The sequence below is a fragment of the Manduca sexta genome, chromosome 4, assembly GCF_014839805.1.
Source record: "Manduca sexta isolate Smith_Timp_Sample1 chromosome 4, JHU_Msex_v1.0, whole genome shotgun sequence".
Taxonomy (NCBI): Eukaryota; Metazoa; Arthropoda; class Insecta; order Lepidoptera; family Sphingidae; genus Manduca; species Manduca sexta.
In genome coordinates this window covers 2,466,034-2,479,340 of record NC_051118.1, presented here as the reverse complement: position 1 = coordinate 2,479,340, position 13,307 = coordinate 2,466,034, and the positions used below count along the sequence as shown (strand labels likewise).

The following is a 13,307-nucleotide window of genomic DNA, read 5'->3' as shown; positions in this document are numbered from 1 at the left end:
ACTTTGTTATTTTTACCAATTTTTTAAATTTGTATTCTGATAGTTGTACGTTTTTAATTTCAGATGTTACTATTAAGATGTAGACACCACGAAGAAACTGGCTGAGTACGCCAAACAAATAAATTAATTTTACGCAACACAACCTTACATTAAAGACACTATCGTCATATTTTTGCTTAAACCGTAAGTTTTAATAATGCTATTAGCACTTTGTTTTAAAGGATCTCTGATTGCTACCCTTATAAAAACATCCTACATATTGGCCGTCACAAACCATTAATATTGGATTACTTTGCTTTATGAACGATGCTATATAATGACTGCCTCGGTGGCGTAGTTGTATTGCATGTCCGGTACAATAGCGCTCTGAGGTCCTGGGTTCGAATCCCGGGTCGGGCAAAGTGATATTTGGGTTTTTCTGCTCAGTATCAGCCCGGAGTCTGGAGTTTGTGCCCGATATGGCGATAGGCTCGCCCCCTATCACATCATGGGACGGAACATACTTGGCGAAAAGTGGATGCCCTAGTTGCGCCTCTGCATACCCCTTCGGGGATAAAATGCGTGATGTTATGTATGTATGTATGTATTTTATAAATGAAGATAACTTTGATTTAAAAGTTCGCAAAGTGGCTATAATTCTTGGGATAATCAATGAACAATAGCGTAATTATATTTTACGCAGTGCATGCAAAGGTAGCTGTCAAAAGCAATCAATTTTCCTCGTTTATGCAACTTTTTTTATTAATGCTCCCCTCCTATTCGTCATAGCGTGATACCTTATAGCCTTCCTCGATAAATTGGCTATTCAACACGATTTTTTCATTTGAAACCAGTAGTTACAGAGATTAGCGCGTTCAAACAAACAAACTCTTGTTATATAATACTATAGATAGATGATAATTAGGTATTATGATAACTAGCAACTTCTATCGACTTACCACAACATACAATGATAAAAATTATAAATAAGATAAAAATTCAGTGATGCGGCAAATTATTATCCAACCACGGCTTTGTCGATGATTGAACATTAAACGATATCAGGCACCATGAGAAACCGAACAGCAAGGAAAAAGAATAATTATAAGATGTTGATATAGTTGTTGGTCTACAAATGCTTTAAAAATACTAGCCTTTATAATTAACAGTACGAGTAATTATGAAAAAAGACAAAAAATATCCAATAAGTAAGGCTGTTATTAACCTTTTACACGCCCGGTGCGAGCTTCTATAACAGCGTCCATACTCAAAACTAGGTCTTGATCTGTTTATATCTGCGCCCCTTCAGGGTCCACACCCTAGGGCTAGACACATTCAGACAAGTCAAAATATTATTGAGGTATCCCGCAGAATGCAGCACCAGCTCAAGGATGTCATGATATAGAAATATCATCGAAATAATAGTTTACCAAATCTCAAATAAATCAGACCTGCGAAAGTAGGAAAACAGCTGATGGTCTTCAAACGCCTAAATAGATCTTTCTAAAGCTTTCTACCAAAAAAAAATCGTCGAAATCAGTTCATTTTTCCGGAGGCTCGGATGCCGCAGCAGGCACAGGTACACACACACGGATACACCGATACAATCTATCAACTTATTACACCCCTATTTTTCAATTGGGGATTATTTACTATTATATAATAGTATAAATTAGTTTACAAATACTAGACACTATTTATTGTTGACTATTTTTACATCTCACCTGAAGAGGACTGCTTTCGAAGAAATCATGTTGAATACTGAGTGACTTGGGGATTACCTTCGGCAAACATTATTCTAAATAGTTCGAAAACCTGCGTGTTTGTTTGTTGTTATTATTTTGCAACTGATAATATTTGATGGATTTTTTGCGAGTCTTCGAGATAAGAATTTATTGTTTGCTTAAAATACATGCTTTTTAAAATGAAACACAAAATATACGCATGACAAAATTTACCATATTTTTAAGGTTATTATTTCTTGTAAAGGATTGTTCATGTTTCTACTGGTCACTAATTTTGTGTAGTTTAGTAATATTTATTTATTATGATTTAAAAGGGTACCCATTTTAATTATTCTAGCCTTTCACGTTTTTTGTTAGGCTACCGGAAAATGTAATGCATTTCGAACAAAGTCGAGGACAAAGCTTATCTCGCTGCCCCACCGTGATGATAAGTATTTATCGCTATTAACAATGATATTATCTTGTCAAGTAGATTGTATACTAGCTTTTGCCTGCAACTCCGCCTACGTTATAAGTTTTACGGGATATATATTCACGGGATAAAATGTAGTCTAGCACTAAAGAGTAATGTAGCTTATTGTTAAAAAAAAATCAAAATTGGTTAAGTAGTTATTATTAATATTATGTGTACCGTTTTGAGGTCCCATAAACATATGCTAATCGCCGAGTGCTGTGGCTAATGTTATGTACGCCGTACTTGTTGTACATACCCGTGACTATAATAATTATTTAAAACTAGTGTAACTATGTGTAACTGTTATAATAATATTATAACACTGCCATATTGTACATATTATATACAATATGGCAGTGCTAATAAATAAATAAATAATATAATTAGCGCGTTTTTACACACAAGCGCTTCAGTTTTGTATTAGTATAGATAGTTTATATTCTGTGGTCAAGGTACCAATGTCGAGCGAGGTGAAATATGGTAAAAAAATTACGTCTTACACAAAACCCAGTGACAGCCTAGTTGGTTGTGGAACGGACTGCAGAGACGAATGTCCGCAGGTTCAAATCCCAAGGGTACACACCTCTGACTTTTCTTAATAAAATTATGTGTTTATTCTTTGTGAATCATTGCTTGCTCCAGTGAAGGAAAACATCGCGAGGACCCCGTTTAAAATTGTAAAATAGTTGGTTAAATTTGATGTGTAGTGTAAGCGAAATTGTTAAGTCGAAAATTGTAAAAGAAATTAATTTGTACATTTGTACATAAAATTTGATTCAATAGGGGACCGGCCTATGCTTGAGTTTGTACAGTATTCTATATGTAATGGTTAATAATACGAAAAAGAAAGCACTCCTGCGAAAACTGCATAAAAATTGGTTAAAAAATGAGCGAGTAATTCATATTTAAAGTATTGTAATGTGCAGAAGTGGGCGCAATGTGAGCATATCGCTTCATCTCTTTCTTTCGCACGCATCGTAATTCCTGATGACGTCACATGTGGGTATTTTATCTATTTTCTGTTTCTTGTTAATTACCCCTTCCACCGAAATTCAAAGACTTATTAGGTACTTGTTGATTTTTTACCGGATTTTAATAATTCCTTATGTGTTATAATTTATATTATGTCAATATTTGATAATAGTAAAGAACAAAAATGAGTCCGGTACCCTATTGACCACCCGCATTCTAATTATTATTATACTAGCAAAAAACAGCTATACACAGGTACCATCGAAACGTCAAAGGTATGTCTTGATATTCAACCTGCGGACATTCGTTTCGGCAAGTCGTTTCATTCTCAATTTAATTATATTGGATCGTATTAGTTTTGATCATTAAAAGTATTTATACAGAACAGAATAGTCTGGATGAATTTACACCTCAGTAGAAATAGATGTTATATATTAATGAAGAAAATGAAGCATAAATAAGACTCATTATTTATAAATGCGATTGACATGTCTTTTATTATTTTTTTATAATCTCATTTTTATTCGTATTGATTGCTTAATTTTTGTCTATTGTAGCTGCGAGCTATCACTTGATGTAGCATGATTTGATCGTTATTCGTGGACAAGATTTCGTCCAAATTAAAGCAATTATAACATGACCAGAAAAATTAAAGACCTCGCCAAGTTGTATCAAAATATGGAACTTATTTCTTGTACTGACAATGTTAACTTTAAAACAATAAAGCAATAATGCGGGTCCAAAGCATGCTTTTTCTTTTCTGCTTAGGCTATTAAAATTATGGATAAGGGTCTGCTCATCAGTTAATTCAAAGAGTGTCGTTGTATTAGTTTCTTGTAGAATTCGGCGGATGCTCTGGGAGTCCTAGTTCGTTCTGGAGACGTGAAGTCCACTTCATAGAGGCCGAACCTCGAGTTGTACCCGTCCTCCCATTCGAAGTTGTCCATAAGGGTCCACGCTGTGTATCCTGTGATGTTAACACCGTCTTCTTTAATGGCTCGTAATACCTAGAAATCAAAAGGCATTAGGCCCTTAGGCAAGATCTTGCGTCTAAGCAATGGGATTCAAACTTATCATTTATTTATATTCCTTAATAGAGTAGTTGACTGCTTCGTTTTTAAATACATTTATCAAAAATGTAAGTCATCCGAAATGTAATGGAGAAAGAATTTTCAAAAACCATGCAATAATAAATAAGTTGTAAAGCTTTGAAATTTTATGGAAGAGGTACCTCTCAAATAACAGTAAGCAAACTGTTACATCACCGGCCATAACCCTGCGCGCGTGAGAATATGGCGATAGTGCGATAATAACAACACGACCACGACACAATATTGTAATAGGAAATTACAATATTGTATTGAATGGCTAGGGTAATTCTATAATATGAACTCCACTCCGCTTACCATCAGGTGCAGACTTGAGCGTAGCTAGGTGGGGACAACAGTGGCCATTGGCGCATTTTTTGGTCACCAGAGCATCCTCCGAAGTAGCCTACATTGCGCGAATTAGGCTTCCTCGGCTAATCTGACAATACTGAGTCTCCGAGCCGGTACCCGCTTTGCCATTGACCGAGCAGGAACGCGAGGCGATTAATACGCGTTCGAAAATCCGGGCGCGTTATAACAGAATCTCAGAGCAACGAGCGCAGTGCTATCAGAAAGAGGTTTTTAATTCAATATTCTAGACAATACTTATTTCTGACTACTTCGTTGGCGTAGTCGTTGCATGTGAGGCAGAGGTCAGTGTGATATTAGGGTTTTCTTCTCAATACCAACCAGGAATGAAAACGTGCCCGGTAAATGGCATTAGGCCCCTATTACATAAGACTTAACACAGCTGCAAAATACGGATATGTTACACCTCTATCTGCCCCTTAAAATAGGAGAAAACACGATGCTATGTTTGTATGAATGTAGTATTGCTACAATTTATTGGTAATCATGGAGCTTATTAGTACCTAAGCGGCTTGCTAATCGCGCCGATCAGTTATATCATTGATTCCCAAAGTGGTCCAGGTAAACCAGGTGTCCAAGAAAGACTTGACGGGGTCCAAGTCGGCGTGACCAAAAATAGGGGTCCACGGAAATGTATGCGGTTTGATAGTGAAGTACTAAAATATTGGCTTGACTTCACCTATTAATGTAGACAGATACGGTCAATCGAAACCAGCAAAATTTTTAAAGAGGTCTATTAGAAAAACCTCTAAGTTATATAAATACACCTTAAAGACTCACCTGTGTTAGATGTTCGGTGTAATAGTCTATTCTGTCGGTGTCATCTAATCCATTGAGACGTGGGTATCCGTTTTCTGTGATTATGAACTTCATATCGCCATATTGCTCCCTTAGCCATACGATCTGGTTACGTAAACCTTCGGGATATACCTGGATAACAATAGTAGATAAATACTTTGCGTTAAGTCCATTTCCCAAATCTCAGCCGCGGTATAAGCATCTACTTTTCTAAGATATAAATGTCTGGTAACACCGAAATTAAAGAAGTTGTAGGATATCACTCCTTACATGTAAAGCTTATCTAATGAGCACTGTTAGCTGATTCTTTTTAAAATAAAATAAAATGCTTTATTCATCACGGAGGCGAACATAGTTGCACTCATGATAAGTCAAGGTACATGAGAATATTTAATTATTACTCAGATAAAGTCGCTTATAAAACTATAGCACTGTTAGCTGATTCTTTTTAAAATAAAATAAAATGCTTTATTCATCACGGAGGCGAACATAGTTGCACTCATGATAAGTCAAGGTACATGAGAATATTTAATTATTACTCAGATAAAGTCGCTTATAAAACTAAAGACAATTTATATTGGACATAAAATAAATGAAAGACTATAAAGTAAACAAAGAAGCCAGCAAGGGCTGGCAGGAAAGAAACAAATAAATCCCCATTAAATAACAAGATCATAACTTACAAAAAACCACGATGAAGATGTAGATTTCCAATCTGGATTTATTTCGTATTTAGCTCCGATGTCTGGCACGTCTGACAGGGGGAAGGCACCAAATTCTTCACCCTCCTTCGCCCTGCGTGTCAGCCTGCTGGTGTAGTAGTTCACAGCGTAGTAGTCGAACGTACCTGCAAATAGAGTTTTCTGTGGGACGTAAAAGTAGTCAAGGGCGTGAGGACATGAGGACCAGACATGCACCACGCCTTTGTCCCCGAAGGAGTGGGCGGAGGTGCAACCAGGATAACTACATTTTGCCATATGTTTCCCGTCCCGTGATAGGGCCTATCGCCATAATAGGGGACACATTTTTGTAATGATACTAAGCAGAAAATTCTAAACACACTTTACCCGCACCAGGATTCGAACCAGGGACCTCAGAGCGGTGGCACGCAATGCGACGCTATCGATGCAGTCGAATAAAATTCCAAAATTCTAGAGTGATGAGTGCAGTGATTATTAGATTGTAATTTTTTTTTTAAATAAATTCAAATAAAATAAAATTTTACGAGAGATCTTCAGTACAAGTATACTTTCTCGAATACCATCGCTAAGCAGCTTAGCAAATTTTAATTGACTGGCTCGGTAGCGTCGTATTGCTTGACACCGCTGATAAGCACGAGTGTAAGTAATATTCCGGTGTGAAAGATTCTGTAACCAAATTCGGGGAATCTAGTGTTTTTGGATCGTGATCGCATTTCCGAATAATGAAATGATTAGGTGTTACACGCGGCTTCGCCCGCGTGCCACATATTCCTGCAATAAAACGCCTAGATCTGCACCATACATTAAAATTTCATATCAAAATTTCGCACAAGAGCAAATTACCGGAATGAAAAGTAGTCTACGTTTTAATCCAGGGCATGGTTTATGCGGTAGTTTCCGAGTTTTAGTATCTACATTTAACAAACAACCATTAATTTTCACAAACGTTCGCATTTATAATATTAGTTATAAATAAGATAATATAAGATTTGTTATTCGAAGTCTTGGATGGTTTTGCGAACGACTTAACATTTCGTCATATAATAGAGTAAATTACTCTTCGTTGTGCGATGTAATGTTTAAGTAGACGCAACGCCCCATTTATACAAGGCATTGTATATTAGCCAATACAAGCATTAACGTTTCAAATCCCGTCAAACACGCTATATGAACTTGTTTTTACGCGATCGAATGGTGTTAATCTACCCCTATCTACATCCCGTGAGATACTTTTAAATGCTATCTTACCTTTCACGAACTCAATTTCTTCCTTAGTAAATGCTGGCAGGTTTGACTCTTTATATCCCTTTGCTTTGCTGTTTTCAGCCATGATTTTTTCAGTAACCGGTGGCCAGCCGCCCTCCTTTGAATATATCGGATGGGAGTAACGGCCTGCCTATAAAACAGAAATATGCTAAAAAAAAACCATTCGTGCAAGACACTTAAAGACAACCATATTTAAGAGCCTACGCTAAACAGACATTATGAAATGTATAACTATTAATTATGAAAACACGAATTAATAATAATAATAATAATGCCGTAGGGGCAGCTTCGTAGCGAGCCGACGGTGAATGGCGACACCGCGTTCCTTGATATCGTGGAGGGTGGGGGTTAACTGGCTGGCTCCGGGTGGAAGTCGCAAGAGCTAAGAATCTAAGCTCAAGGGTGGAAGTCCTCAATCTGCGTAATATCGAGGAAATCTGTTCTGGGACGCGACAGCACCTCGCGATGGTGAACTCGGTGCACACCTCTGGACACCCTTAAGCCACCCACACCAGTGTTGCGTTCTTGGCTTACGTCAGTTATGGGGTGCCCATCTAGTAGGGGGCAAGTCACCGTCTGACTTGAATACAAAAATTGAGACGTTTTACTTGGCAGACATCGGGATGTCCAACAAAGACGTTCAGCTAAATTCCATCCATAGACCCAGTATAATTCCCATCTTTTTGCAATAGTCCCTGCACCTTGGGTGCGTGCGTGCGTGTATTACCATTAAACAACAAAATGGAAAAAAGAAAAAGATAATTTAAACAAGGATTTTTGGTCAAAGTATTCCGTCATTCATTGTTGATAATTAAATGACCCTGTGTAGACCACATATTAATGAAGTCTTGGAGAGATTAAATTATCATTATCTTACCATGAACTCCCTGGCTGTATCCGTTATTTCTTTATCCTCAGGGGAGAAAGGTTCATACCATATCAATTGATTGGCCAGCGATAATTCCCCTGGAAAAAATCTTATCAGAAAATATTTTTAAAAACCTACGCTTATTAAAAAGAAATTATATGGTATTTATACAAGGAACTGAATAAAGGTTGTCATTGTTTGCATAATATTAATGTTATATAAAACGTTGTATGTAGGTATCATAATAGTACCCATTTATTGTTTCAAAATATATTTTCTTTTTTCTTCTTTCTTGACAAATAAAATAAACGCTTATAGTTAAGCGAATCGTTATTTGTCATTTTTTCTTTTGCGTAAAATATCACCTATGAAGTATCCAAGCAATAATGAACTGTTTTTTTTTATAACCGAGGTCAAAGTTTTATAAAATGTGTTGGATGCTTATCAAGTGGATTGCTGTTTAATTTTTATTATATTTACCATAGATCGGCGTATGAACGAGTGTCAAACAAAAACAATGTCTAATAATAACCATTTCTAATAGAAAAATCATTAACTGCGTGGCTTGAAGAATAAGGAGGGGATTACATATGGGGGAAGTGTTTGGGTCTGTGGTTCAACTCACAAGATCAACAAGTTGTTAAGCTTTAGTCAATCAAAATTAGGACTAACCATGGTACTTCGGCCTGAACTCCTTATCATAAATTCTCCAAGCTTTAGCGTGGGCCATAAGGACGTTCTTGGCGCAGAGGTGGGCGCCCACGTCGGGGTCTAAAATAGCCGGTGCCATAGTACCAGTGTTGTATGGCACGTCGCACATGAGCAAGGGTTCGTTGATGGTAATCCAGGTCTTCACCCTGTCTCCGAATAAGGTGAAGACGACGCGAGCGTAGTTCCCAAACCAGTCCACGATGAGGGGATTAGTCCAACCGCCTGGAAACGATTCAGCTAGTAAGAAATCTCAGCATGGGCTCAGGGGATAGTAGTGATCATCGTAATCTATGGAAGGCATCTATCGTGTTATAAATCTTATATCTACAATAAATAAAACTATATCTTATACTTTTATTTTAGATCCAAAGACGTCTTTTACTTATTCCGTATCTACTAACCTACAGACCATTAGATATATGGTCATAAGCTAAGGTATTAGTTAGGGAAAGTCAGGTATAATATTCAGTATTTTTTTAAGAATGCAGCAAGAAACAATCTTACCTAGATCCTGTAGACTTTGCGGCAGATCCCAGTGGTACAGCGTCACCATCGGCTGAATGCCCTTCTCAAGAAGTCCATCGATCAGGTTGTTGTAGTAGTTGAATCCGTCCTCGCTGATCTTGTTAGTGAAACCGTTCGGCAGCAGTCGCGGCCAGGATATGGACATGCGGTAGAAGTGCAAGCCAAGATCTGCGGCCATCTCGATGTCGCGTCTCCAGAGGTGGTAGGAGTCGCAGGCCACATCTCCGGTGGATCTGTCAGCGATGAGTTCAGGCTTGTCACGGATCAGCCTGTCCCATATACTTTCGGATTTATCTGCATCAAATTGGTATGGTATTTTTATCGCATCTTCGGGATAGCTTTAGGGGAGCAGCTGGTGCAGATTCAATAAACTGGCAACGCAGAGCTTTCATTGGTTTATATTAAATTAGTACTACACTGTATTGAGTTAAAAATAGCGGCGATAGTCTAGTTGGTTGTGGAACGGACTGCCAAGACGAATGTCCACAGGTTCAAATCCCAAGGGCACACACCTCTGACTTATATAAAATCATGTGTGTATTCTTTGTGAATTATTGCCCGTTTAACGGAGAAGGAAAATATCGTGAGGAAACCTGCACATCCGAGAAGTTCTCTATAGGAATTTCGAAGGTGTGTGAAGTCTACCAATCCGCACTAGGCCAGCGTGGTGGACTAAGGCCTAATCCCTCTCAGTAGTGGAGGAGGCCCGTGCCCAACAGTGAGACAGTATACAATAAAGGGCTGATATTATTATATCATTATGTATTGCGTGTCACGTCGAGTGTAATCTTTGGTCTCAAATAATATTTTCACACATTTTTATCAATTGGGTTCCATACACACGCTGTTGCTTATTGGCGATAAACAATATACTGCTATATATAAAACTAACTGAATCAGGAGTTATAATGACTGTCAGATTTATAATAATGGTGGTTCTCGGTTAAACGAAGAATGGCTGCTCAGCGACGTTGACTGTACCTACCACTGACATTCCAAGCACCTTCCACCTGGTACGCTGCTGATGCGGCCCCGAACTGGAACCCTGGGGGGAAGTCCAGGTCCTCGCATGTTACTGTTACTGCCAATAAGCTACGGAATTATTTTATATTATATACAACGCTTATTTTTAATGTTAAAGAGTTACATCTATGACAATTAAAATATTTGGGATTCTGATACTATACGTTCACTACATTCACTAGATTTTTTTAAATTGGTTTATTATTTCCTAAAGACTCCCTGCTGTAATAAAGGCCCTCTTCGGTGCATTCGGGACGGCTGCGGGCTTCCTCTGACGTTGAAGTGTCTAAGTCTACGACCGCAGCCGTCCCTGCGCGGTGCCGCCTTGCGGCCCGTCTCCTATGGGACGGGGCGGGCTCAGAAGCCCCCGCGCACCGAAGGACGCCCTCGACGTCTACGGCAGCGTGAGGCCAACTACACAATGCCGTCCATCCCGGGGATCAACCTACAGATGTGCAAAAGATGCACAGAAATGCACTAGGGCGGACAGCCCCCTCGCTGCCCGCCGACGACTCCCTTCGTGGCCCCTATTAGTCGCCTCTTACGACAGGCAGGGGATACCGCGGTGGAATTCTCCAAACGCCCCCATTCCACAGGGCGGAAGTTTATAAATACCTACTATATGCGAAAAATCTTTTTCTCCGACCTATTATATTATTATGTATGATTTACTATATATTATAATGTCCATATGTATTATAATTTTCTTTTTTATAATCTTGACGAATATGTCATGCCCTTACGAAATTATTGAGATAATTTTTATCGAAAAGCAATAAAAATATAAAATAATGCTTCATATCTAAGATTTGGTTGATAAAAAATTTATAACACCACAATGAAAGTTAATAGCAATAAGTTTATAACCCTCTATTACATGGAGCAGTTATCTAGCACGCACGGTGTTGGATGTCTACTTGCAGGACGGACAGACGATATGAACGAGGTCGCAGGAACGTGCTGGATGTAGACTGCTGTTAACAGGTCCGTCTGGAAATCTTTAGGGGAGGCCTATGTTCAGCAGTGGACCTCCAAAGACTGATGATGATGAAATTAGCTGGCGAAATACAGATCTTCAACCGTATGTTTTAATAATGCCATTAGCATTTGTTTTAAAGGATCACTAAGTGCTACCCTTCGAAAAACATCCTAAAAATTGGCCGTCACAAACCATTAGTTTTGCATTACCTACCACCGAGAAAGAAGCGACCTTCATCTTCGCCCGACGCATCTTTGACATTTCGATTATAATTGGGTTGCATCGGGCCTGTGTCCAGGTAAAACTGCACTTTTATTGTATAATAACGAAGGATACTTGAATCTCTCCTAGTCAAACTGCAGCACGATAGTCGATCTCAAATGAAATCAGCCAGGTACGCAGGAAATAGTATAGTGCACCAGTGTGTGCACTATATACAGGTGCACTCTGTGTTTTTTTCACTCACGTAGTCCGATAAGACGGCTATCCAACATGACCGGAGAAAAATCAGATCCAAGATCAACGGCTTTACGTACTGCCGAGGCACGGGGATCACACCACTGAATTCCCGATTTCGAGCTACGACTGAGTAATTCTTAAGATGGAAAAATTCAGTCACAATTATTTTCGGTCCGACCTGGGATTACCAACCATAATCAATAACTAAGTTCTCGAATTGTACGCTGGCTACTAGAGTATACATTGATGATAAATAATTTTTGAACTTATATTTTATATACTGCAATTAGATATTGTGATAGCAAGTAACGTCTATCGATTTCTGCAAACTACATAATAAAATTTATGTATAAGATAAAAATTCAGCAATGCGGCAAATCATTATCCATCCAATAAAATTGCTCCTAGACGGCTTCATCGACGGTTGGACATTAAACGATATCAGGCACCATCAGAAACCATAGGAAAAGAGTAATTACAAGATGTTGATATTACTGCTGGTCTACAAATGCTTTAAAAATGACAGCCTTTATAATTTACAGTACGAGTAATTATGAAAAAAGACCCAAAATATCCACTAAGTACAGCTGTTATTAACCTTTTACACGTATAATAATAATAACGTCCATGCAAGACTCAAAACTAGGTTTTGATGTGGTTATACCTGCGTCCCTTCAGGGTCCATGCCTTAGACACTCTCAGAAATGTTAGGTTATTCCGTAGACTACTTAGTGCTGCAGTATCAGGTCAAGGTGCCGTCTTAGAAATACCATTGAAGCAATTACAAATTTCAAATCATTCTGAGCTGTGAAAGTAAAGAATTATGAAAGTAAAGTAATTCGCACCTTTAGAATTACAATGACGCAAGTGAAAAAAAACATCAAATTAACTTTAATATAATTACCAAAAGTCGATGTTGCATGAGATAGTTTGTCACTTTTCAAATGTGGATTATAAAGTCAGTTTTAAAGATGCGATATGAAAAGAGCTTATGGTGTTCACACGCCTGAATAGATCTTCCTAAATACCTTACAGTATACATACATACCAGTGGTAAAGGGTTCATAGAACCCGATTCCTTCAGACTTCCCCTGATGTAGAATTTAATTATCATTAGAACGATTTGCAAGCCTTTTATGCTTATTAGATCCTATATATTGTGTCGGGTTATTTGGAAAATGTCACCTTTTGCCACTGATGTATACACGAAATTATTTATTATTGAATTTAATATTAAATCTCACCTGAGGAGGACCACGTTTGAAGAAATCATGGCGAAAACTGTACTCAGTATTCAACGTTATCCATGCTTCTACTCAGGTATCACGTTCGGCAACCATTATTGGAAAGATTTAAAAACCTTATGTTTG

The 13,307-nt window shown here is 38.2% G+C and overlaps 1 protein-coding gene across 1 annotated transcript in view; it reads right to left on the bottom strand.

Moving 5' to 3' along the window:
- The window catches only part of LOC115444577 (lactase-phlorizin hydrolase), a 22,831-nt gene extending 9,524 nt beyond the window's left edge, over window positions 1-13,307 (bottom strand). Inside the window, exons 1-10 of the mRNA XM_037442075.1 lie at window positions 13,182-13,307; window positions 10,462-10,568; window positions 9,456-9,770; window positions 8,913-9,173; window positions 8,250-8,338; window positions 7,355-7,502; window positions 6,089-6,252; window positions 5,388-5,537; window positions 3,957-4,157; window positions 1,431-1,468 (exon numbers count right to left, since the gene is read on the bottom strand). Coding sequence (XP_037297972.1) covers window positions 1,431-1,468; window positions 3,957-4,157; window positions 5,388-5,537; window positions 6,089-6,252; window positions 7,355-7,502; window positions 8,250-8,338; window positions 8,913-9,173; window positions 9,456-9,770; window positions 10,462-10,568; window positions 13,182-13,210 — 1,502 coding nt within the window. The 5' untranslated portion in view covers window positions 13,211-13,307. The remainder of the gene's footprint in view (window positions 1-1,430; window positions 1,469-3,956; window positions 4,158-5,387; window positions 5,538-6,088; window positions 6,253-7,354; window positions 7,503-8,249; window positions 8,339-8,912; window positions 9,174-9,455; window positions 9,771-10,461; window positions 10,569-13,181) is intronic.